At 37.0% G+C, this 27,860-nt stretch overlaps 1 protein-coding gene across 5 annotated transcripts in view; it reads right to left on the bottom strand.

The window, feature by feature from the left end:
- Nucleotides 1-417: 417 nt before the first annotated feature.
- TMEM209 (transmembrane protein 209) overlaps nt 418-27,860 on the bottom strand; it is an 88,179-nt gene continuing 60,736 nt past the window's right edge. For 3 of the 5 annotated variants that reach the window (XM_077131610.1, XM_077131529.1, XM_077131460.1), the window contains exons 14-15: nt 9,143-9,216; nt 421-6,431 (exon numbers count right to left, since the gene is read on the bottom strand). In XM_077131610.1, the coding sequence (XP_076987725.1) occupies nt 6,377-6,431; nt 9,143-9,216 (129 nt within the window). In that variant the 3' untranslated portion in view covers nt 421-6,376. Of the gene's footprint in view, nt 6,432-9,142; nt 9,217-27,860 lie in introns of all 5 variants that reach the window. The other 2 variants (XM_077131782.1, XM_077131700.1) reach the window with 2 other exon arrangements.

The raw sequence follows: 27,860 nt of genomic DNA on the forward strand, positions 1-27,860 counted from the left end.
GTGTTCCAGTAGCTTTGATTCTTGAAGATGATTGTATAAAGATACAACTTTTACAATGTGACTGTGTGGTTGTGAAAACCTTGTATCTGATGCTCCTTTTATCCAGGGTATGAATAAATAAGTAAAAAAAAAAAAGGATAAAAAATAAACGAATATTAGGGGGGATAAGGGGTAAAATAAATTGGGTAGATTGAAGTACTAGTGCTCAATGAGAGGGAGAGGTAAGGTGTATGGGATGTATGAGTTTTTTCTTTTTTCTTTTTCTGGAGTGATGTAGATGTTCTAAAAATTGTCATAGTGATGAATACACAACTATGTGATGATATTGTGAGCCACTGACTGTACACCATGTATGGACTGTATGTGTGTGAAGATTTACCAATAAAAATATTTTTAAAGAAAGATAAATTACTGAGGGTAGGTAAGTGGGGAGGGCGTAAGTATGGTGAAATTGAGATACTAGGAAAAGCAGCAACTTATTCAGGAAGATACACCAATTTAAATGAAAGATAATACATCTGGTGACATAGAAAATATCTATTGTCTGGTTAAAGAGACACCATATTCTAGGATGTAGACTTGAGTTCAAAATCTGTCCAAGGCACTTACTCTAAGTGGAGTCTAGTCATTACTTTAAGGTAGCTAACTCCAGGAATTTTGAAAAGATGGCACTAAAAAAACATTTGAAGAATGCAGGCACTGGAAGCATTGTACTGAATTTCTTTTTAAGGGTCGTTAATTCACTTGAGATGAAAGCCATATAACACCTTCTCAAACCACTAGGTTTTGGGGCTGATGGCTTTAGTTCAGACTTTCTTCTGCCAAGTCTTCCTCCCACAGGTTAGTTTGACTACTCCTCCACCCCTCAGGTTGTCCAGCAGATGACAACCTTTTCCCATGAGGAACACAGGGGCCTTTCTCTGGAGTTTCAGTTAGTAACTTAATGCCTATATTCTGGGCCAAAACTATCACAGAGCTGCCTGATTCCAGTCTATACACCATGTATTTGAGAGGAAAAATCATACCCGGCTGCAGCTCCTGAAAAAACAAGTTTTGCCCTCACAGAGCAGATCACCACCTTCTGACATTCTTCCTATGGGAAGGGGCTCATGAAGAGTCTGATTCAGTGTTGATATTGTTCCTTTCTAGTTTAAAAATGGGAAAGGAAGGAGACAAGTGTCTTACTGGTATACCAGAAAGCACAACCTTCAGGATACAAGAGCAGTGCTGTCAATGACTAGAGGATGGCCAGGACTGTGGTGTGAGGAAAGAGGGAGTAGGAGGCAGATGCAGCTGGCTAGGAGGGTTGGGGTGAGTTGTGAGTGTGTCAACGCCATGAGGATCCCCCATTTCAGTGTGATCCAAGAATGAGATAGTTGCTTTACAATGCCAAAGAAGTAATTTCCTAGTCTTACACTAAGAAACTATTTTGGAAGACCTTTTTAAAAAAATTTTTTTTTATTGAGAAATCTTCACACACACAGTCCATATAATCAGTGGCTCACAATATCATCACATAGTTGTATATTCATCACTATGATAATTTTTAGAACATTTGCATCACCCCAGAAAAAGAAATAAAAAGAAAAAATCTCATACACCTCATACCCCTACTTGTATTTCAATCTACCCAATTTTTTACTCTTAATCACTTTCCATTATTTATTTTTTGTCCTATTTACACATCTGTCCATGTGTAAATAAATCCTCCTGGATAAAAGGAGCATCAGACACAAGGTTTTCATAATCAGCCACATCTTAAAAGCTATATGGTTACAGTCTTTTTCAAGAATCAAGGCTATTGGAACACAGTTCAACAGCTGAAAGACCTTTTTAAAGCCAGTTTTTCTTCACCTACAAGCACTATCATTATTTCCACTTTTAGCTTTTCAATTACCTTGAAGCTATGAAGAGGAACTTTCCCTTATATCAGGAATCCCAGGAAGAAGATTCACTGCCCTGCCTTAATTAGGGGTAGAGTTCAGTCTTATCAAATCTCAACTTAGACCACTGACTCTTCTAGCTGGACTGACCTTGCAATATTCAATTTAGTTTTGGGTGTGATGGTTTGAAACTGTTTTATACCCCCAGAAAAGCCATGTTCTTTAATCCTGATTCAATATTGCTGGGTGGGATCTTTTTGATTGTTTCCATGGAGATGTGACCCACCCAATTATGGGTGGTACTTTTGATTAAGTGGTTTCCATGGAGATGTGTTTCCACCCATTGAAGGTAGGGTCACTTACTGGAGCCCTCTATGAGGGAACATTTTGGAAAGTGCTGACAGACCCCACACAGCCAGAGACCTTTGGAATGCGGAAAGAAAATGCCCCCAGAATAGCCATTTGAAGAAGCCGGTAGAGAAAGATAGCAGACATTCCATGTGCCTTCCTAGCTGAGAGAGAAACTCCGAATTTTCTTTGCCCTTTCTTGGAGATAAGGTATCTTTCTCTGGAGGCCTTAGTTTGGGATTTCTATGGTCTTAGAACTGTAAACTTGCAACTCAAATTCTCTTTTTAAAAGCCATTCCATTTCTGATATACTGCATTCTGGCAGCTTCAGCAACCTCAAACAGGGGGTATGAATGATTTACTTTTATCTTTAAATTGCATCCATCGCATGTAAATTTGCTAAGAAATAACTTAGGGGCAACTATACTCCTACATGGACAGGATCCTGGGTATGGTTTCTCTTCCATACCCATCCAGCTGCACTGGACACCTGTTCCTAATTGTGACTGAAATGCCACCCTTGTGTAGCATCTATAACCTGTCCCGTTTCAGTCGGTGCAGTTCACTCAGTCTCGAAATGGATTTACTGATGACTGTCCAGGGATCAAATTAGAGATGTGGCTCAGAGTTAATGCCTAATATCCTGCAGTCCCTAGTGAAAGTCCCTGGAATATCGGGTTTGATGTGGCCTAAAAAAGCACAGGTGCTGATTGTGCCAACCCCTCATTCTAACTGGGTAGACAAGGCTCTATATAGTCTCCTCCTCAGTACAGTTTTCTGTTATTTACCCTCAAGGATTATGGTAAGGACAGTACAGAGGCAGCTGGTCCCTCCCAGTGGACCCTGTGGCATCTGGGACAACATGCTGCTGCACACGGTGCAGTGGCCTCACCCCCAAGTCACTAAGGAAGACCACTGAGAGTACATGTAATTGGTCACCTCATTTTACTAACACCTTCATCTTTTAAGCAGTCCCCCTGCTGTGGCTATCCAGGCCTGGAAAGCTTCCTCTTCTTTAGGCCTATCCTAGCCACAAAAGGAAAGCCAGTATGATTGGCTGCTCAAAAGGCAGCCTTCAGAGGATGAAAGGCTTTTCTCAAAAGGTAGCTTTAGCCATCGTCAAGTCTTCCTGAACAGCAGTATAGCTAAGATTAGTAAAAAATTCAGTTCCTTTATGAGGATGTAAGATGTAAGATGTAAGAACCCACTGTTAGATTAAAAGTTTTTTTCTGAATCCATTCATATAGGTGCTGGGTGTCAAAGAAGTGGCATAGATCTAATCATTCTAGGGGCTTCCAGGTGGAGTAGCCAGGACCAGACCCAAACAGCGGGTTTAATTAGAGAGAAGTCTCAAGGCATGGGCAGGCAGCAGAATGGGAAAGGGGATCCCCAGAGAGTAATCAGAATGAACAGGAGGCAGCAAGCAGAGTCCAGCAAGCAGTGAGCAGCCTGTACCGGCTGGAGTTAAGTATTTGGGTGGATAAGGCCAGGTTTGGGCCAGATTGTGGAGCGCTTTAAATGTCAGGCTAAGGAATTTGTCAAGGGAATGTAATGATCAAACAGGTGTTTTAAGAAGATGAATTTGAAGAGAATGTGCAGGATGAATTGGAAAGTCTGGAAGCATGGCAACAATTAGGAGGCTGTGAAATTAATTAGGCTGTTGCAGGACCCCTGTGTGAGTTGATAAGGCTGTAAATGAGCACAGTGGCAGCAGAAATGGAAAGGGACAGCTGCAAGACACATTGTTAAGAAAGAATGGCTGAGGTTTGCTGCCTGATTGGATTGGGGACCCAGGGAGCTCGAGGAATCAAAGATGACACCAGAGTTTTGAGTGTGGGCAACTGGTAGAACAATGAAAAGAAAGAGGGATGTTAGAAGAGGTAGCTGGTTTCAGAAATGTAAATTCAGTTTCAGACACAGAGCGTATGCAGGATTTCCAAGTTGAAGTGTCTGACAGGTAACTGGAAATGAAATGCTAATGCCTGGGAGAGAAGTCATGACAAGTGATGAATTTGGGAATCAAATGCAGAAAGGTAATAAATGAAGTTGTGGAATGAATGAGATTTCTAAGGAACCGTATATGCAGTAAAATAGTACCAAAGCCTAGCATGTGTGTGCAAAGAATGTACACATTTAAAGGAACTGTATTACAAAGCTAAATGTAGAAGTACCACCTTACATACTGCATGTCAACATCATTAAATATCAGCTCACAGGAGATATTAGTTTGAGAAAACCAAGCAAGACAGCATTTCTATGTCTCGACAGGAGCTAAATTATAACTTAAACACCTTGCATGCCTCTAAAACAAACTTGACTCAGGAAAAGGCTGATATATAATGGAGGAAAAAAACTGGTAAATGATAGTTAACATAATCTAAAAGATTAATGAATTTGATCTAACAAAGATAAGCCAAGCAATGAAAAGAAAAACTGTGACAAATATCCTACAAAGAACAATTAAGTAGAGAAAAGGTATCTACTCATTTTAACAAAAAGACCAAAATACTGACCATATTTGCAGTTCACAGTCTTTGTGAATTGTGAATTTGAACTAATTTATCAAAGGATTTTTTAATAAAAGCTACATTACCTGTATTAAACACAAGCTTTCGTAAAGAACAGTTAATATAGAAAGCTACCTAGAGTACTGTAATCCACACTAGACTTAGCATATAAACAATACCCTCTTTTTTCTAGTGTGTATCCCTAGTTTTTTTTACATTTAAGTGTATATTGTATTTACATTAGTGTATATTATATTTTTTGACAGTCACTTTAAAAAAATATATTAGTTTTGAATACTTAGACTGAAAGTTACCTTAAGCCTGACAAAGAAAAAAATACCTTTTGTGTATCGTTAAACTCTTTTTCCTTATTGCTTTTTTTGGGAGGTGGGGAGTGATGGGCCAGGAAGTGACCTTATTGCCTTTAATAAAGTATATGCAACTGTACAGTTTACCAACATAGTGACTGTTGTTCCATTGTCGTTCTGTGACATTTTCAATAACTTTTGAAAGAGGAGACTTAGATTTTAACATATTCTTATATTTAACATGGTTAATTGCTATTTTCTTCTAAAATAACATAATAAATGTATTTAACATACATGAAAAGAAGTTAAAAGATATGAAGTTATGACATCTTTCTTTGGACATCCAACTTTTAAAAAACAGGAACAACTTTTTGAAAAACCTAATTTACAATTATGCAAAATGAGATACATATGGAAGACTGACATACACTTATTCAGAAGATACTGGCTTTAGCTGTTTCTATATTTACATAAGGTGATGGAAGCAGTCTCTAATATGTCAAAAAATTATACATGCAGTTGTCAGCTAGACTTAGAGATACTACATATACACATAAAATTAAAGATGGGAAGCCAAGTAAAACTTACTAACTTGGTAACTTCTCATTCTCTGGGTATTTTAAACATGTCTAAAAAAATCAAACAGAAGGGATATCACTATGATCTTAAAGAAAGGAACTACTAAAATAACAATATCATGGCATAGTGAAACTGAATTGTTAAAACCCAAAGCAGTGAGGTTTCTCTTGATGTCCTCAGGCTCTTAAGTAAGACACAAACAATTTGTTTCTACCAGTTAAATTTAACCCAGGAATTGATTTTTAAACACCAATATTGTGAAACTTCTTTTAATAATATTTAAAATTACAAAGGGGCTAATTAATACACTACTTAGAAGTCAACCTCATTTCTTTGAATATGGGCCTTGGGCTGGCTTGCAGAGCCCTGGAAAAATAAAGATTAAAAATACTAAATTAACAATTTCCTGGGTTTTTTTTTTTAAGTATTTATACTAAATAACCCAACTGAAAAAAAATTTTGTGTCATCTGCTGGATGACTCTGATTTGGGGATTACAATGAAAAAGGAGAGAGAAATCCATAGTTTTGGTTTAAAAATTTGATGGCTGGCAGTTTTGCTAACAACTAAAAAGTCTGAAATGCAATATAAAATCAAAGGTAATGTCTCTTGGTATAGAAGATATCAGACATGTTTTCAAAATAGCTAATTTTTCATTAAATCTAAAGAGTCTGTACAATACACACATGGAGATGCTTAGATCCAACTTCTGCTTCATACTGAAGTCCAAATGCTTGGAATTAAAACACCCATTACTCGCCAAAAATCCACAAAATATTCACACCAGACAGACCAAGATTAACTCTCCTATAAAGAGAAAAAAAAAAAGTTTTAGTGGAACTGATTGCCAAGCATTCAGTCTTTTTCTAATAACTAAAATAAGAGTCTTTAAAGAAATACATGCTTAATTGATGACATTTGGTGCCATTCTGCAATGAATTATATTACACAGGGCTTATCAGGTGAATTCTAGTAATGGTAATTACTTTCTTAATTGACACTGTGCTTAAACTTGAATTCAGAATAATGGATTTATGCAGTGTTGAAAATTAATTTTTTAGTGGATTTCAAGAACGAATACACCAGATAATAGAGTTAACAAAATGATTTTAGCAATAAGTAAGATTAAAGTGTAAATTAAATTTACTAAATAGAAGATATGGATATGCTAGGCCTTTTAGAGAATTATATCCACTTGACTTGAATTAGTAATTTACTATTAGAGATGCTTTAGTGAATTTATGTATGTATATAATTAATGTATCTTAAACGTAAGTACGTGGGGAGAGCCTGGGTTGTAAGAGATTTACTCATCTAATAAAATAAGAAATCAACAGAAAATGTCCTAAACTCAAGAATCAAGAGAGATTACAGATGACATACATCTGTTATTTGGAAATATAGGGTAATATGAGAAGAAAAGCCTAAAAACATGTAAGTTGCTTATTAAGAGAAGATAAGCTCTTAAAAGACTATTTCATAATAATGATGTTAAAATCCAAAACAAAAACACAACTGTAACAATTCTTTTAGGCTTCTGAGGATATTACTGCCTCACTTTTAAAGCCTTTCCACTTTTCTGTGTATGGCAAATTGTATATGTCACTTGACACAAGTTTTATGCTATCACAATAAATCACTTCTATTTCAAAATACCAATTTGAATCTACAGAGAAAAGGATAAATTTTCTATTTAAACAAAAAATTCAATCATCTCATTTCCTACTTCAAATGTTTTAAAACTAATTCTTCACTTCAAATCAGGCTTTCAGAAACAGGTTTACATGAAGAATAATTACAAAACAACATATTTATAGCATATTCCATATTTTTCAAATATATATATGTACACATTTATAATTAAATATTCCTAGAAAACTTAGTTTAAAATATGTATGTATTGGCAAATAAAATGTCAAAGATTTACCATAAAACTAAAAAGTAGGTCGCAGAGTAATGTTTGGGTGCAATACACTTCTGTTTAAAAAATAAAAAATCAACTTATTCCCGGAAAACAGGCTGGAAACATACACCGGAAATTGTTAACACTGTGTACCTTCAGGGAGTGGGATTTTTTGAAAGGCTGACCAGAGGAGAATTTTTAGTTTCTGGCTTATACATTGTTATACTGTTATCTATGATAAAAGAAGCTGAGAAATATTTATATATTTGTTCATAAATTTCTGTTCATGCCTGTTTTAATCTTTGTTATCTAATATGTTTAAGGACAGGAGTTTTGCTTTTCCTAGAGCAGCTAGGAAAAGAATTATAATGTGAGTCACAGATGCAATTTAAAATTTTCTAGTAAACATCCAAAACAGTAAAAAGAAACAGGTGAATTCTAATTTTTTTAACTCAATATATTTAAAATATTGATGTTTTACATCCTTTTCTTTGTATTAGGTCTTTGAAACCTGGTGTATATATTTACACTACAGCCCATCTCAATTCAGACTAGTCATATTTCCAATGTTTAATGCCACCTGTGGCTAATGGTTACTGTTCTGGAAAGCACAATTCTAGATTACAAACAGGAACAAAAACAGAACTTAAAAGGGATATAACACCTCAGAGGTGGAAGTGACCAAATATTTTCTATTCTGACCTTTCACTTTACATTTTGTTAGTCTAAAGTTACTTAGGAAGGACAGAGCTGCACCAGAACCCAGGTTTTCAGACTTGCAGACTATACCATACATTACCAGAAGATTCTCCAGCTTTAGCTGGGGTCCACTTATTTCAAATACTACTTGACATAATAAAATTTAGAATAATAAAAATAATATAGCACTTCTAAATTTGTTAACATTTGAGCTTTATTACTAAGAAAGGAAACAATTTCAATTGACCATTTTTCCATCCCACTTAATTATATTACAGAATAGGAACTAACCCAGTCCTTCTGAAAGTGTACATATTTTGCAGAAGACTTTGTATCCGAGACAGAACAGCTTGGAAAAAATTGACGAGCTTCTTTTTTTTAAATTTTCAATTGGCAACAGCCTGATATATATTTATTTTAGAATTGTTCCTCTGGGGAACACAATCTTTTTTTTATGATTAATTTTAAAACTTTTAAAAAAATACCAAAAAACATCAAACATAAACATTCGTAACTTTTGATCATTTCATTCTACATATATAATCAGTAATTCACAATATCATCACATAGTTGGATATTCATCATCATGATCTTTTCTTGGGACATTTGCATCTATTCAGAAAAAGAAATAAAAAGAAAACAAAAAAATTCATACATACCATTACCCCCCACTCCTCCCTCTCATCCATCACCAGCATTTCACTCTAAATTCATTTTAACATTTGTTCTAGGGAACACAATCTTAAAATTATATGGTCCAAATACCTTTTTACCAAGGGAAATGGAGGTTCTGAACATCTCTTGATGTTCAGTCCTCAAATCCTTTCAGTATAGGATGCTGTCTTCTGCAGAATTTTAACATAGAAAGAAAAATAGTAAACAAACTAAGTTGTGTTTTTAAAGCATAAATACCTACCCAAGCATTCCAGATTCTTTGGTCTTTATAATATAGAGGAACATTAACAATGTATGAAACATATTATTTCTGCCCTGGAACAAAGACAAAAAAAGAGTGTAAGGTTTAAACTAAACCAAAGATTCAATCTGATAGGTAAATGCTGACACTACTAATTCACATTCTATTAACTCAGAATTCTATCTAATTCAGACTTTTATTCACATATTAAACAAAGTACTTTGTACTTACAAATTACACTAAGAAGTGGGAGTATTGGTGAATTAACAAGATTATCCACATAATCAAAGAAAAGGAGACGAGAAACTAGGAATTAAAATAAGTGTGAAAAATGTTATAACAGAGGTGTAGAGTGTCATGGGACCACTCTACACCTTGGTTAGTTAGGAAGGTAACTAACCAAGACTGGTGAGGCAGGGAGTGCCCCCTTCAAAAAGAGATTTTTAAGTTTTAAGTTTAACAACTTAGAACGGAAAAGTTCCGGGAAGATGGCTGAATAGGGTAGATCGAATTCTGCCCTGCTCCAAGGAAAAGATGGAGAAGGGACAGGAGGGTGACTGAGATGGCGATTCAAGAGTGCAACTGGCTAGGGAGAGCCTTCTGCACCACATAGGGCAGCCCTGGTTGCAAGAGCCGAGGAACTGAGAAGCAGAAAACTGGAGCCTAACGCGGAAGCGTGGAGCCCACAGGAATGCACAGACAAGGAGACAGGGACTAGGAAGTAAGCCAAGCCACCATTCCTTGAACATGCTACCCCCACCAGCACAGCCCTGTGACCCATGACTCACTCCATACCCCACACCCCACTCGCCTGAGCCCTGTCACCCGTCCCCACTCCCCGTGCTCTAAGCACCCCTGCCCCACACTCCCCTGCCAAGTGCAGCCCAACACATCTTTCCCACACCCCTCCAGAACACTGCCTCTCCCTCCCTGCTCTCTGGAGGCTGTCACCAGCGCATGGATGGTGTGGGTGTATACCTCCATACCCAGGCTAGGCCTGCTTTCTACCCATAGTGTCACATAGCCTCACCCCACCCCTCCCTGAGTTCTGCGCATCAGTTTATGGCACTCCTAGAACTGCGCGTTCACTCAGCCGCCAGTCATGCCCCTCAGCTCTGGGAATATCAGCTTATGGCACTTCTAGACCCGCATATGTGCATGGCCCCCAATCACATCCTTCAGGTCTGGGAACATCAATATACCACACTCCTAGACCCATGCAAGTGCACGGTCCTCAGTCATGCTTCCCAGTACAGAGAAAGTGCTAACCTGTGTTTACATCTCCCAGACCTGTGCACCCACACAACTACATCCTACCTGGCTGCTGGGCGCCCACGTTCACAAGCACCAGTGTAATATCCTCATCCTGCACCCATACCTGCCCTGAAACAAATCCCCATACTGAGTGCTCCACCCCATGCCCTGCTCCCTGCTATACAACCATCCCACAAACAAAAAGCTTTAGACTACTGAAAGAAAGCAACTCCCACAGTAAATCAAGATATTTACATGCCATAAAGACAGCAGAAGATCACTAAGCATACCACAACGCAGACAGATATAGCCCTGCTTAACGACCAAATTAAAACACCTGAACAGACACAGATGTTGGAACAACTAATCAAAAATGTTCATATAACTCTACTTAATAAAAAAAAGTGGGGTGGCTAACGACATAAAGGAGATCAAGAAGACAGTAGAAAAGCATAAAGTGGAATTTGAAAGAACAAACAGAAAAATAGCAGAAAGACTCTGTTAACCAAATAAAAAACATTCTAGAGGCACACAAACCAGATTTGAAGAGACAGAAGGAAGAATAAGCAAAATACAGGACAGGATAACTAACTTCAAACATTCAAAACAGGAAATGGCAAAAAAAAGATGGGAAAAACTGAATTGGATCTCAGGGAAATGGTAGACAAAACAAAGCATGCAAATATTAGAGTCACTGGTGTCCCAGAAGGAGAAGAGAGGAGTCAAGTTCTAGGAAGAGTAGTTGAGGATATAATGGGGGAAAACTTCCCAACTCTCATAAAGAACATAAATATACAAGTCAAAGAAGCCCAATGAACTACAAACTGAATAAATGCAAACAGGTCTTCCCCAAGACTCATATTAATCAGTCTGTCAAATGTTGAAGAGAAACAGAAATTCTAAAAGTAGCAAGGAAAAAACAATATACTGCATACAAGGCAAACCAAATAAGACTGAGTTCAACTGGCACCATGGAGATGAGAAGGCAGTGGTATGTATATATTTACAACTCTAAAAGAGAAAGACTTCCAGCCAAGAGTTCTGTACCCAGCCACACTGTCCTTCAGAACTGAGGAAGAGATTAAAATTTTCACAGACAAACAAATCCTGAAACAATGGTCAACAAGACACCAGCTCTACAAAAAATACTAAAGGGAGTTATGTCAGTTGAAAAACAAAGACCGTAGAGGAAGATCTGGAGGAGGGCATAGGATTGTAGGGTACTAGTAAGGGTAACTTAAAGGATAAAAAGAGAAAGAGGGAAAAATAATACAGATTTCACAAATGAAATAAAAAAGATAAGATGATGGATTCAAGAATCGCCTTTTCAGTAACAACTTTGAATGTTAACAGACTAAACTTACCAATTAAAAGATACAGATTGCTAGAATGGATCAAGAAATATAATCCAGCTATATGCTACTTACAAGAGACTCATCTTAAACTTTCATAATGTGACTGACTGTGTGGTAGTGAAAACCTTGTGTCTGATGCTCCTTTTATCTACCTTGTCAACAGATGAGTAGAACATATGGAATAAAAATAAATAATAGGGGGAACAAATGTTAAAATAAATTTCATTGAAATGCTAGTGATCAATGAAAGGGAGGGGTAAGGGGTATGGTGTGTATAATTTTTTTTTTCTGTTTTCGTTTTATTTTTCTGTTGTCTTTTTATTTCTTTTTCTGAATTGATGCAAATGTTCTAAGAAATGATCATGATGAATATGCAACTATGTGATGATATTGTGAATTACTGATTCTATATGTAGAACAGAATGAACATATGTTAAGAATACTTATGTTTCTTTCTTGTAATATTTTTTCTAAAATTTAATAAAAAAAAAAAAAGAGAAAAAAAAATCCATGAGATGTCAAGGACACACTATTTAGGGATTCATATGTCTACATGGGAGATAAGGGAGTCTTCCTGCTTCCAGAAAGAAAATGGAGTGATGCCACCACCCCAGAGCTCGATGAACACCATCAATGGTAAACACATCCAGTCTCTGTGAGGCAGTTTTGAGATTAGCTTTGGGGCAATGAGATACCTTTTACAGCTGTTGGCAGTAGACATCAATGTAAGGAGCTGAAACTGGAGACAGAGAAAACTATGGATTCCATGGGGTCACTGAAATGACTGCTTAAAAGCAACCCTTCCAGCAATTCCCAAATATTACTGACGAAGCCCTTGTGGAGGTTACCTACCATTTTGGACAGAGTTTTTAAAATATTACTTCTTACTGCTAATAGGTGCTTAATTTTTCCTCTGGTTGGAATAGCCTAGGGGAACATGAATTGTACTTCCCTTTTTTTTTTTTTTTGCTAAGTGGAAGACAGACATCCATATTCTTCTTTCAACTCTTTGGAATATTTTATATAAAAGATGAAGTGAGGATGAAAATAAACTTATGCTTCCACTGAAGGAGGGAAAAACCAGAATTTACACAAAGCATTTTCAAAGAAAAACTTGCTATTAGACCGAATATAGGCATATTAAATGTCTTTGAAAAAAAAAAAACCACAATGAAATTATTCAAAGCACTTTCTCTGATCACAATGGAATGAACATGGATATCAATAACCACGAAAACTAGAACACTCACAAATATATGGAGATTAAATAACACAATCTTAAACAATCAGTGGGTCAAAGAAGAAATTACTAGAGAAATTAGTAGTTATCTGGAGACGAATGAAAATGAGAATACAACTTATCAGAAACTATGGCAAAGGCTGTGTTGAGGGAGAAATTTATTGCTAGAAAGAGCCAAACTCAAGGACTTAAAACTGCTCACCTAGAGGAACTTGAGAAAGAACAGTAAACTAATTCCAAAGCAAATAGGAGAAGAAAAATAAGAAAGATTAAAGCAGAAATAAATGAATGGGAGAACAAAAGAACAATAGAAAGAATCAATAAAACCAAAAGTTCGTTCTTTGAGAAAATAAATAAAATTGATAGGCCACTGGCAAGACTGACAAGAAAGAGATGATGCAAATAAAATCAGAAATGAGAAGGGATGCGTTAACACAGAGTCTGAAGAAATAAAAGAAATCATAAGAGGATAGTATGAACAACTATATGCCAACAAACTAGACAACTTAGATGAAACGGACAAATTCCTGGAAACATGCAAAAAAACTATGCTGACTCAGGAAGAAATAGAAGATCTCAACAAACCAATCACAAGTAAAGAGATTCAATCAGTCATCAAGAAACTTCCTACAGAGGCCAAGATGGCGGCTTAGTAAGGTACGTGCGTCTTAGTTCCTCCTCCTCCAAAGCAACTACTAGGTGAACTGAAACAGTGCAGAACAGCTCCCGGGCTACGGCAGGGAATGGACACAGAGCGTACCCCAGTCTGGATTGGCTAGTCTGACTGTGAGACTCGGCTGCGGTGAGATCCCCGAGCGGCGCGCGATTTCCCGAGCAGCGGCAGCTGCGGCGGCCGGAGCTACTCCCTCCCTCCTTCCCAGGCCGGCTGAGAGTCTCGGAGAGGCAAGTTTCCCAAGCCGAGGCGGACGGCGCCCCTCTTTTGCGGGCGGCTTCGAGTCTCGGCTTCGAGTCCGCGGCTACGAGTCTCGGATCAGAGGGCTATCCAAGCCGCAGTGGCCCCCCCCCCGCGGGGGGCTTCCTGGTCCGGTGGGGAATTACCCAGGCCGCGGCGGCCAGTGACCGACGTCCCTCCCCCGCGGGCGACTTCCTGGTCCGGTGGTGAATTCCCTGGGCCTGCTGCGGCCGGCGACCAGCCAAAGGGTCCCCTCAAGCCGCGGCGGCTGACACCCCCACCACGCGCGGCCCCTGAACCAACGGAGAGAATTGGATCGGAAATCCCCAGGCTGCGGAGATCGGTGACCGGGGGGATCCATTCCAAACACGTGAGACAAACGTGTGCCACGAGCGCCACCTACTGGGCAGGATAAGAAAAACAGAACACAGAGATTTCACAGAAAAATCTTACAACCTTGTTGGGTCCGACACCCAGGGAAATCTGACTAAATGCCCAGACGCCAGCAGCAGAAGATAATGGTCCACGCTCAGAAGATTGAGAATATGGCCTAGTCAAAGGAACAAACCAATAGTTCAAATGAGATACAAGAGCTGAGACAACTAATGCTGAATATACGAACAGAAATGGAAAACCTCTTCAAAAATGAAATCGATAAATTGTGGGAGGACATGAAGAGGACATGGGCTGAACATAAAGAAGAAATAGAAAAACTGAAAAAACAAATCACAGAACTTATGGGAGTGAAGGATAAAGTAGAAAAGATGGAAAAAACAATGGATACCTACAATGATAGATTTAAAGAGACAGAAGATAGAATTAGTGATTTGGAGGATGGAACATCTGAATTCCAAAAAGAAACAGAAACTATCGGGAACAGAATGGAAAAAATTGAACAGGGTATCAGGGAACTCAAGGACATTATGAACCGCACAAATATACATGTTGTGGGTGTCCCAGAAGGAGAAGAGAAGGGAAAAGGAGGAGAAAAACTAATGGAAGAAATTATCACTGAAAATTTCCCAACTCTTATGAAAGACCTAAAATTACAGATCCAAGAAGTGCAGCGCACCCCAAAGAGATTAGCCCAAATAGGCGTTCTCCAAGACACTTACTAGTTAGAATGTCAGAGGTCAAAGAGAAAGAGAGGATCTTGAAAGCAGCAAGAGAAAAACAATCCATCACATACAAGGGAAACCCAATAAGACTATGTGTAGATTTCTCAGCAGAAACCATGGAAGCTAGAAGACAGTGGGATGATATATTTAAATTACTAAAAGAGAAAAACTGCCAACCAAGACTCCTATATCCAGCAAAATTATCCTTCAAAAATGAGGGAGAAATTAAAACATTCTCAGACAAAAAGTCACTGAGAGAATTTGTGACCAAGAGACCAGCTCTGCAAGGAATACTAAAGGGAGCACTAGAGTCAGATACAAAAAGACAGAAGAGAGAGGTATGGAAAAGAGTGTAGAAAGAAGGAAAATCAGATATGATATATATAATACAAAAGGCAAAATGTTAGAGGGAAATATTATCCAAACAGTAATAACACTAAATGTCAATGGACTGAATTCCCCAATCAAAAGACATAGATTGGCAGAATGGATTAAAAAACAGGATCCTTCTATATGCTGTCTACAGGAAACACATCTTAGACCCAAAGATAAACATAGGTTGAAAGTGAAAGGTTGGGAAAAGATATTTCATGCAAATAACAACCAGAAAAGAGCAGGAGTGGCTATACTAATATCCAACAAATTAACTTCAAATGTAAAACAGTTAAAAGAGACGAAGAAGGACACTATCTACTAATAAAAGGAACAATTAAACAAGAAGACATAACAATCATCAATATTTACGCACCGAACCAGAATGCCCCAAAATACGTGAGGAATACACTGCAATCACTGAAAAGGGAAATAGACACATATACCATAATAGTTGGAGACTTCAATTCACCACTCTCATCAATGGACAGAACATCTAGACAGAGGATCAATAAAGAAATAGAGAATCTGAATATTACTATAAATGAGCTTGACTTAACAGACATTTATAGGACATTACATCCCACAACAGCAGGATACATCTTTTTCTCAAGTGCTCATGGATCATTCTCAAAGACAGACCATATGCTGGGTCACAAAGCAAGTCTCAACAAATTTAAAAAGATTGAAATCATACACAACACTTCCTCGGATCATAAAGGAATGAAGTTGGAAATCAATAATAGGCGGAGTGCCAGAAAATTCACAAATACGTGGAGGCTCAACAACACCACTCCTAAACAACGAGTGGGTCAAAGAAGAAATTGCTAGAGAAATTAGCAAATACCTCGAGGCGAATGAAAATGAAAACACAACATATCAAAACTTATGGGACACAGCAAAGGCAGTGCTAAGAGGGAAATTTATTGCCCTAAATGCCTATATCAAAAAAGAAGAAAGGGCAAAAATGCAGGAATTAACTGTCCACTTGGAAGAACTGGAGAAAGAACAGCAAACTAATCCCAAAGCAAGCAAAAGGAAATAAATAACAAAGATTAGAGCAGAAATAAATGAATTTGAAAACATGAAAACAATAGAGAAAATCAATAAGGCCAGAAGTTGGTTCTATGAGAAAATCCATAAGATTGATGGGCCCTTAGCAAGATTGACAAAAAGAAGAAGAGAGAGGATGCAAATAAATAAGATCAGAAATGGAAGAGGAGACATAACTACTGACCTCACAGAAATAAAGGAGGTAATAACAGGATACTATGAACAACTTTATGCTAATAAATACAACAATTTAGAAGAAATGGACGGGTTCCTGGAAAGAGATGAACAACCAACTTTGACTCAAGAAGACATAGATAACCTCAACAAACCAATCACAAGTAAAGAAATTGAAGCAGTCATTCAAAAGCTTCCTAAAAAGAAAAGTCCAGGACCAGACGGCTTCACATCTGAATTCTATCAAACATTCCAGAAAGAATTAGTACCAACTCTCCTCAAACTCTTCAAAAAAATTGAAGCGGAGGGAAAACTACCTAATTCATTCTATGAAGCCAACATCACCCTCATACCAAAACCAGGCAAAGATATTACAAGAAAAGAAAACTACAGGCCAATCTCTCTAATGAATATAGATGCAAAAATCCTCAATAAAATTCTAGCAAATCGTATCCAGCAACACATTAAAAGAATTATACATCATGACCAAGTAGGATTCATCCCAGGTATGCAAGGATGGTTCAACATAAGAAAATCAATTAATGTAATACACCATATCAACAAATCAAAGCAGAAAAATCACATGATCATCTCAATTGATGCAGAGAAGGCATTTGACAAGATTCAACATCCTTTCCTGTTGAAAACACTTCAAAGGATAGGAATACAAGGGAACTTCCTTAAAATGATAGAGGGAATATATGAAAAACCCACAGCTAATATCATCCTCAATAGGGAAAAATTGAAAACTTTCCCCCTAAGATCAGGAACAAGACAACACTATCACCACTATTATTCAACATTGTGTTGGAGGTTCTAGCCAGAGCAATTAGACAAGAAAAAGAAATACAAGGCATCAAAATTGGAAAGGAAGAAGTAAAACTATCACTGTTTGCAAACGATATGATACTATACGTCGAAAACTGGGAAAAATCCACAACAAAACTACTAGAGCTAATAAATGAGTACAGCAAAGTAGCAGGTTACAAGATCAACATTCAAAAATCTGTAGCATTTCTATACACTAGCAATGAACAAGCGGAGGGGGAAATCAAGAAACGAATCCCATTTACAATTGCAACTAAAAGAATAAAATACCTAGGAATAAATTTAACTAAAGAGACAAAAAACCTATATAAAGAAAACTACAAAAAACTGTTAAATCACAGAAGACCTAAATAGATGGAAGGGCATACCGTGTTCATGGATTGGAAGACTAAATATAGTTAAGATGTCAATCCTACCTAAATTGATTTACAGATTCAATGCAATACCAATCAAAATCCCAACTTATTTTTCAGAAATAGAAAAACCAATAAGCAAATTTATCTGGAAGGGCAGGGTGCCCCGAATTGCTAAAAACATCTTGAGGAAAAAAAACAAAGCTGGAGGTCTCGCGCTGCCTGACTTTAAGGCATATTATGAAGCCACAGTGGTCAAAACAGCATGGTATTGGCATAAAGATAGATATATTGACCAAGGGAATCGAATAGAGTGCTCAGATATAGACCCTCTCATCTATGGACATTTGATCTTTGATAAGGCAGTCAAGCCAACTCACCTGGGACAGAACAGTCTCTTCAATAAATGGTGCCTAGAGAACTGGATATCCATATGCAAAAGAATGAAAGAAGACCCATATCTCACACCCTATACAAAAGTTAACTCAAAATGGATCAAAGATCTAAACATTAGGTCTAAGACCATAAAACAGTTAGAGGAAAATGTAGGGAGATATCTTATGAGTCTTACAATTGGAGGCAGTTTTATGGACCTTAAACCTAAAGTAAGAGCACTGAAGAAGGAAATAAATGGGAACTCCTCAAAATTAAACACTTTTGTGCATCAAAGAACTTCATCAAGAAAGTAGAAAGACAGCCTACACAATGGGAATCAATATTTGGAAATGACATATCAGATAAAGGTCTAGTATCCAGAATTTATAATGAGATTGTTCAACTCAACAACAAAAAGACAGCCAACCCAATTACAAAATGGGAAAAAGACTTGAATAGACACCTCTCAGAGGAGGAAATACAAACGGCCAAAAGGCACATGAAGAGATGCTCAATGTCCCTGGCCATTAGAGAAATGCAAATCAAAACCACAATGAGATATCATCTCACACCCACCAGAATGGCCATTATCAACAAAACAGAAAATGACAAGTGCTGGAGAGGATGCGGAGAAAGAGGCACACTTATCCACTGTTGGTGGGAATGTCAAATGGTGCAACCACTGTGGAAGGCAGTTTGGCGGTTCCTCAAAAAGCTGAATATAGAATTGCCATACGACCCAGCAATACCATTGCTAGGTATCTACTCAAAGGACTTAAGGGCAAAGACACAAACGGACATTTGCACACCAATGTTTATAGCAGCGTTATTTACAATTGCAAAGAGATGGAAACAGCCAAAATGTCCATCAACAGACGAGTGGCTAAACAAACTGTGGTATATACATACGATGGAATATTTTGCAGCTTTAAGGCAGGATAAACTTATGAAGCATGTAATAACATGGATGGACCTAGAGAACATTATGCTGAGTGAGTCTAGCCAAAAACTAAAAGACAAATACTGTATGGTCCCATGATGTGAATCGACACTCGAGAATAAACTTGGAATATGTCATTGGTAACAGAGTTCAGCAGGAGTTAGAAACAAGGTAAGATAATGGATAATTGGAGCTGATGGGATACAGACTGTGCAATAGGACTAGATAGAAAAACTCAAAAACGGACAGCACAATAATACCTAATTGTAAAGTAATCATGTTAAAACACTGAATGAAGCTGCATCCGAGCTATAGGTCTTTGTTTTGTTTAGTTTTGTTCTTACTATTATTACTTTTATTTTTTTTCTCTATGTTAACATTCTATATCTTTTTCGGTTGTATTGCTAGTTCTTCTAAACCGATGCAAATGTACTAAGAAACGATGATCATGCATCTATGTGATGATGTTAAGAATTACTGATTGCATATGTAGAATGGTATGATTTCTAAAAAAAAAAAGAAACTTCCTACAAAGGAAAACCCAGGGCCAGATGGCTTCACAGGGGAATTTTATCAAACATTCCAGAAAGAACTAACACTAATCCTGCTCAAAGTTTTCCAAAAAATTGAGGGAAAAGGAACTCTACCTAACTCATTTTATAAAACTAATATCATTTTAATACCAAAACTGGGTAAAGGTGCTATAACAAAGGAAAACTACAGGCCAAGCTCCCTAATGAACATAGATGCAAAAATTCTCAACAAAATATTAGCAAATTGAATCCAACAACACATTAAAAGAATTATACACCACAACCAAGTGGGTTTTATACCAGAAACGCAAGGATGATTCAACAAAAGAAAATCAATTAATGTAATACAGCACATTAACAAATCAAAAGGGAAAAAAATCACATGATGATCTTGATTGATGCTGAAAAAGCATTTGACAAAATTCAACATCCTTTTCTGATAAAAACATTTCAAAAGATAGGAATCAAAGGTAACTATGTCAATATGATAAAGGGAATATATGTAAAACCAATAGCCAGCATCATATTCAATGGAGAGAGACTGAAAGCTTTCCCCTAAGATCAGGAACAAGACAAGGATGCCCACTATCATTTAACATTGTGCTAGAAGTTCTAGCAAGAGCAATCAGGCAGGACAAAGAAATAGAAGGCACCCAAATTGGACAGGCAGAAGTAAAACTCTCATTTGTAGATGATATGATATTATACTTGGAAGATTCTGAGAAATATACAGCAAAGTAACTTGAGCTAAGCAACAAATACAGCAAAGTGGTGGGATATAAAACTAATGTGCAAAAATCAGTAACATTTCTGTACACAAGCAATGACCTAGTTGAGGAGTCAGTTAAGGAAAAAATTCCATTCAAAATAGCAACTAAAAGACTCAAGTACTTAGGAATGAACTTAACTAGGGACATAAAGGTCTTGTACACAGAAAACTTTGAGAAAACTCAAAAGAGATCTAAATAGATGGAAAGCCATCCTGCTCATGGATAGGAAGGCTAAACATAGTTAAGATGTTAATTCTACCCAAATTAATCTACACATTCAACATTGTCCCAATAAAAATTCCAACAACCTACTTTGAAGACTTAATCCACCTGGAAGGGAAAGAGACCCCGAGTAGCTAAAATCATCCTAAAAAAGTAGAAAGAAGTGGGAGGATTAACACTCCCTGCTTTTAAAACCTATTATAAAGTCACAGTGATCAAAACAGCATGGTACTGTCACAAAGAAAGAAGCACTGACCAGTGGAATCAGACAGATAGTACAGAAATAGACCACCAAATCTATGGTCAACTGATCTTAGACACAGCCCCCAAATCCTCTGAACTGGGACAAAACAGTCTTTTTAATAAATGGGCATGGAAGAATTGGGTATCAATACCCAAAAGAATGAAAGAGGACCCCTATCTTATACCCTATACAAAAATGAATTCAAAGTAGATCAAACACCTAAATATAAGAACTAGCACCATAAAACTTCTAGAAGAAAAGGTAGGAAACATCTTCAAGACCTAGTAATAGGAGGTAGCTTCCTAAACTTTACATCCAAAGCACAAGAAACAAAAGAAAAAACAGATAAATGAGAACTCCTCAAAATCAAATCCTTCTGCACCTCAAAAGACTTTGTCAAAAAGGTGAAGAGGCAGCCAACTCAATGGAAGAAAATATCTGAAAATGACATATTGCTCAAAGGTTTGATATCCTGTATATACACAGAAATCATACAGCTCAACAACAAAAGAACAAACAACTCAATTATAAACTGGACTAAAGATATGAAGAGGCATTTTTCTGAAGAACAAGTATAGATGGCTCAAAAGCACATGAAGAGATGCTCATTTTCACTGACTATAAGGGAAATGCAGATCAAGATTATAACACCTCACACCTATAAGAATGGCTGCTATTACACAAATAAGAAACTACAAATGTTGGAGAGGATGTAGAGAAATTGGGACACTTTTACACTGCTGGTGGGAATGTATAATGGTGTAGCCATCATGGAAGACTATTTGGTGGTTGGTTCCTTATGAAACTAAATATCAAGCTGCCCTACGACCCAGCAATAGCACTACTTGGTATATACCCGGAAGAGCGGAAAGCAACGACACAAACAGACATTTGCACACATTGATGTTCATAGCAGCATTATTCACAATCACCAAAAGATGGAAACAAGCCAAATGCCCATCAACAGAAGAGTGGATTAACAAAATGTGGTATATACATCCAATGGAATATCATGCAGCAGTAAGATGAAATGACATCCTGAAGCACATGACAAGATGTATAAGCCTCGAGGATATAATGCTGAGTGAAATATGCTAGACACAAAAGGATAGTACTGTATGATTCCACTTTTATGACCATGGTAAAGGTAAAAGCAGAGGCTTATAATACAGAATATAGGGGATTTAGAGATACACAGAAGCTAGAGATGGGTGAACAGTCCGCTAATGAGGTTGAACTCCAATGTACGAAAATAGATAGAAGTGAAGGTGGTTCTCTAGTGGGTCTATAAGTAATATTATCATACTGAAGATGAACAAAATTGAAAGTGGTTTGTTGTACAGAACTACGAGTCACACTGATGAACACTAGAAATATAAATTAGTTCTTGTAAGAACTACTTCAAAGGTATGACTCATGTATAAAGAGTTTTTAAGTCCAGGGTACAGGGGGAAAATGCTATTGCATGCTATGGGCTATGTTTAAAAGAAAACATCAGCACTACCACAGCAACAGCATAGGTAAACAATGTGGGGAGAGGCAAGTTTAAGAGGAGGTTTGGATTTCCTGTTTGGCGAGGGTGTGTTTACTGGTCTTCTTTCTCCTGGGAGAATGAAATTATTTAAAATTGAGAGTGTTGACGGACTGTGGACTTTGGGCACTATACATGATTCCTGATGAATTCAGGTGGCTGAAGGATGCACTAACTGAGAAGCAGACTGGTGAAAGATGGTATATATGTATGAACGAATGTTGTGGTGCTACAAAAAAGGAAAAAAGTTGTGAGGCAAGCAATGAGGGGAACGAACGTGTGGGACATTTGGTGAGGCAAAATAAGCCAGAAACAAAAGAACAACAATGGTACAGTCTCCTTTAGAAAATGCTTATAAGAAAATAGAGGCCTAGATTTTAAGCTTTAGAGCAGACACATTAAGTCTGGAGTGGTAATTATTATTTCTGGATTTCGAGAGGCTATTTTATGTATGTATGTATATATATATATTTATATATATACATATATATAAATATAAAAAACTTGATATTTAGAGATAAGAACAAAGATGATCAGATTGGAGTTAAACTAATTCAGAGCACAGGGGTAAGGAAGACAATGTCTATTATGCTGGTTTGAAAGGCTGTATGTCCCCTAGAAAAGCCATGTCTTAATCTAAATCCCATTTCATAAAGGTAGAATAATCCCTATTCAATACTAAATGTTTGAAACTGTAATCAGATCATCTCCCTGGATGATGTGATTTAGTCAAGAGTGGTCGTTAAGGCTGGATTAGGTGACATGTCTCCACTCATTTGGGTGGGTCTTGATAAGTTTCTGGAGTCCTATGAAAGAAGAAACATTTTGGAGAAAGGAGATTCAGAGAGAGCAGAGAATGCTGCAGCACCATGAAGCAGAGAGTCCACCAGCCAGAGACCTTTGGAGATGAAGAAGGAAAATGCCTCCCAGGGAGCTTCATGAAACCAGAAGCCAGGAGAGAAAGCTAGCAGATGACGTCGCGTTCACCTTCCAGCAGAGAGAGAAGCCCTGACTGTGTCTGTCATGTGCCTTCTCTTTTGAGAGAGAAACCCTGAACTTCATCGGCCTTCTTGAACCAAGGTATCTTTCCCTAGATGGATGCCTTAGATTGGACATTTCTATAGACTTGTTTCAATTGGGACATTTTCTTGGCCTTAGAACTGCAAACTAGCAACTTATTAAATTCCCCATTTTAAAAGCCATTCTGATTCTGGTATATTTGCATTCCGGCAGCTATTAAACTAGAACATCTATATTTAGAATTATACATACTCTCTGAGACCAAAGGAAGAAAGGTTTATTTGGTCAGGAAACAAAATTTTCTGTAGCACATAACCTAACTCAACCTATCTGTATAGTTCATTTGAACAACTGAAACACAGGGAGCCCAGAATAAGAAAGAGGTTCTTTAATTCTGTATAGCTTAATGTAATGCCTGGATACATCCTAGAGTATATTAAGCAGATAATCAAAAAATATAGGCAAAGTCTCTTGATGGATGAGAGAAAAAATATGGAACTATTGAACTTTACCATCAGGAAATCCCCTGATACTGTGTCAAACTTTAGGGACACCCAAATCAATAGGCCATGTCCTTGATCTTGAGGCTTAGTCTTGTGAAGCTTACATAGGTAGCGGAGAAGCTTAGCCTACCTATAGGTATGCCTAAGAGTTACTTCGGGAGGACCTCTTTTGTTGCTCAAATGTGGTCTCATTCTCTCTAAGCCCAACTCTGCAAGTAAAATCATTGCCCTCCCCAGTAAGTGGGACATGACATCCAGGAATGAAAGTCTCCTTGGCGACATGGGAGATGACTCCCAGGGATGAATCCAGCCCTGACACCATGGGATCAGCAATTCTGTCCTGACCGAAAGGAAAAAAAGAAGTGTAACTAATGAAGTATCAGTGGCAGACAGAGTTCAAATAGAGTTGACAGGCTATTCTGGAGGTTGCTCTTATGCAATCTTCAATTAGACACTGTTGCCTATCATAACCTGGAACATTCCAGTCAACCCTAAAGAACACCCAGGGCAATATATAAGATTCTACAAAGGTTCTATGCATTAGTGTAACTTTCCAGAAACCTACAACTTCCAGGTGGGTCCCTGGACCAGGTAAGCCCTGAAACCTAGAGGGTCCAGCCTCTCCAGAACATCAAAAAGTTTCATCTCCCTACCTCAAATTAGTGACAGACCCTTCCAAGATGAAAAAGTTAAAACGGCCATAGACCAAATACCCCTAAAGAGAGGGACAGAACGATCAAAGGTGACAGTGGAGTTATACAGAGAAGATAGGATTTAACACATGAGTATGAATGCTGAATCATTAAATTGATATCTCTTTCAGTCTCCAGTACCTTAGAGCAGCTAGAAAAAAAACCTAAAATTGTGGAATTGTAAGCCATGTCCAACTCTGAAATATGTTCTACAACTAATTGTGGTGTGCTCTGAAATATTGATTTTTCGTATATGTTATTTTTCACAAAAAAGAAAGAAAAAAGTCAATTGTGTTGATAAAAAAAATATTTAAGACTTCTAGCCTATATTTGGAAACAGCTAGAAGGAAAAATCTGAGAGGATTGTATGGTAGCCCATGACAAACTCTGGGATGTGCCCTGTACTAACTACTCGTTGAAGAGTGCTTTGAAAATCATTGCTTTTTCATTCCTTTTTTTTGTATATCTGTTGTATACCATAGAATAAAAAAGTAAAAAAAAAAAAAAAAAAAAGTGAACAGAAAATAGAGAGAGATGGGAGGGTCTACACATGGTAAATAGTATTTACAATAGCCTGGAGACAAATATTCTCAGGCTGGTACCCTTTATGCTATACACAGACACCCAAAAACCCTCCAAAATTAACAGCAAAAACCAGAGTGCTGGGATTAAAAATGTGTGTAGTCATATGTCAAAATGCATTACAGTATACCTTAGTATATTAGCAACATATTATATATTATTATTTTACCTATAAGGAACTACTAGGTAAGCATTTTCCTAATCCTTAAGCCAAATTATTATATGTAATTGCTGGTCTGTAAAAACGGAAAAGAATTTCAATTTAATGATTATCTTTTACCTGTTTATTCCGATTTAATATCTGATTTAGAATCTGAGGGTGTTTGATTTTTAAAAGACAGTTTCCTTGGGAGGGGGGAAGGATTTGCATAGGCGCTTACAGAAACTTCAACAGCTCAAAATATTTACACATATACACATTTAGAAAGGTGCAGTATCAAACTCGAAAATAAAGCAATGAATATTCCCTCCTAGGATACTGGTAGATAATGCAATTTATACTTATAGCCAATATAAAATTTTTCAATAAATAAATAAATAATAAAAATAAAAAACATAAAAATAAACAAATATAAAATTTCTCAGCAAAGATGCTGGTAACAAAAATAATTGCAGAGGTCATCAGTAGAATTAATGTTTGCAATCAAGAATAAAATATTTAGATGGAAGTATAAATTTGTACAAAATTTTTTTTAAAAATTAAATTACTTTGATAAAATATATATATTTAAAAGCCCTGAAAATATTCTGTGACCTAGAATTCTACTTTTGGAACTCTGGACTAAAGAAATAATCCAAAATGCAGAATGCCATATATATATGAAAATACATACATAAAAGTAGGATTTATAACTACAAAATGTCCAAGGATAGGGGAACATTTGAATAAATTATGTTATATTATCTTATGATTAAGTTTTTTATAGCCATTAAAAAGTATGGAGGGTACATAGGTGGTTCAGTGGTAGAATGCTGCCCTTCTATGCAGGAGACCCAGGTTTGATTTCTGGTCCATGCACTCAAAGAAAAAAAAAGTATGGAAAACTATGCTATAAAATGTTAATATTTAAAAGAAGGATATAAAAATACATAAGTGGTCTGATCTCAGCCCATAAGAAATGGCAGAGAAAGATAAAAATGAAATTTATCAAAAGGCAATAAACCAAAATGTTAGTTAGCAGTGGCTGCCTGAGTAACGGACTGAATGATTTTTCTTCTTTTCCTTTTATACTTTTCCAAATTAAGCACATATTAAGTTTTTAATACATATTAAATAAATTTTTAACTTTTTTATTGTAAAATATAACATATATACAAAAAAGCAATAAATTCCAAGTACATTTTACCTAATAGTTATAGGACAGATTTTAAAGTTTGGTAAGGGTTATAGTTCCAAGAATTCTCTTTTTCCCTTCTAGCAGTTCCAAGAGACTGAATACCAAAAGAAATATCACTACAATCATTCTGCAGTCATACTCATTTTTTAAATCCTATTTTCTCTGTTACATTCCTTCTATTTTTTTCTTTTTTGTGAAAAATAACATATATTCAAAAAAACAATAAATTTTAAAGTACACTGTAACAATTTTTGTAGAACAAATTTCAGAGTTTGGTATGGATTACAATTTCACATTTTAGGTTTTTACTTCTATCTACTCTAAGGTACTGGAGACTAAAAGAAATATCAATATAATGATTCAGCAATCATACTCAATTGCTAAACCCTGCCTTCTCTGTATAACTCCACCATCACCTTTGCTCTTTCTCCTACTCTTTATGGGTATTTGGGCTATGGCATTTCAACTTTTTCATGTTGGAAGGGGCTGTTGATAATGTGGGATGGAGGATGGAACTGGTAATATGGGATAGTTAATGTTCTGGAGAGGCTGGCCCTTTGCATTTCAGGACTTATCTGGTCCAAGAACCCATCTGAAAGTTATAGGTGTCTGCAAAGTTACCCTAGCGTATGGAACGTCTGCAGAATCTTAATGCCCCAGTGTTATTTAGATTGGCAGGAATGGTATTGGTTGGGGTTTGACAAGTTATGATAGGCAGCAATGTTTAACTGAAGCTTGTGTAAGAGTGACCTTCCAAGTAGCCTCTTTTTTTTTTTTTCCCGAGTAGCCTCTTGACTCTATTTGAACTCTCTCAGCCACTGACACCTTATTTGTTACACTTCTTTTTCCCCTTTGGTCAGGATGGCATTGTTGATCCCACAGTGCAGGGCCAGGTTTATCCCTGGGAGTCATCTCCTAGGCCACCAGGGAGACTTTCACCACTGGATGTCATGTCCCACGTAAGGGTTTCAAAGGCAATTCTTTCACTTGCAGAATTGGGTTTAGAGAGATTGAGGCCACATCTGAGCAACAAAAGGGGTCCACCAGAGGTAACTCTTAGGCATACCTATAGATAGGTTAAGCTTTTCTGCTACATATATAAGCTTCACAAGATTAAGATTCAAGATCAAGGGCTTGGCTTATTGATTTGGGTGTTCCTAACGTTTGACACAGTATCTGGGGTTTCCCCAGTGGCAAAGTTTAATAGTTTCATGTTTTGTCCCCCATTTATTAAGGGACTTCGATAAAACTTTTTGATTATCTGCTTAATATACTCTAGGATGTAAACAGGCATTACATTAAGCTATAC

This window comes from Tamandua tetradactyla, chromosome 1 (assembly GCF_023851605.1).
Source record: "Tamandua tetradactyla isolate mTamTet1 chromosome 1, mTamTet1.pri, whole genome shotgun sequence".
In the NCBI taxonomy this organism is placed as follows: domain Eukaryota; kingdom Metazoa; phylum Chordata; class Mammalia; order Pilosa; family Myrmecophagidae; genus Tamandua; species Tamandua tetradactyla.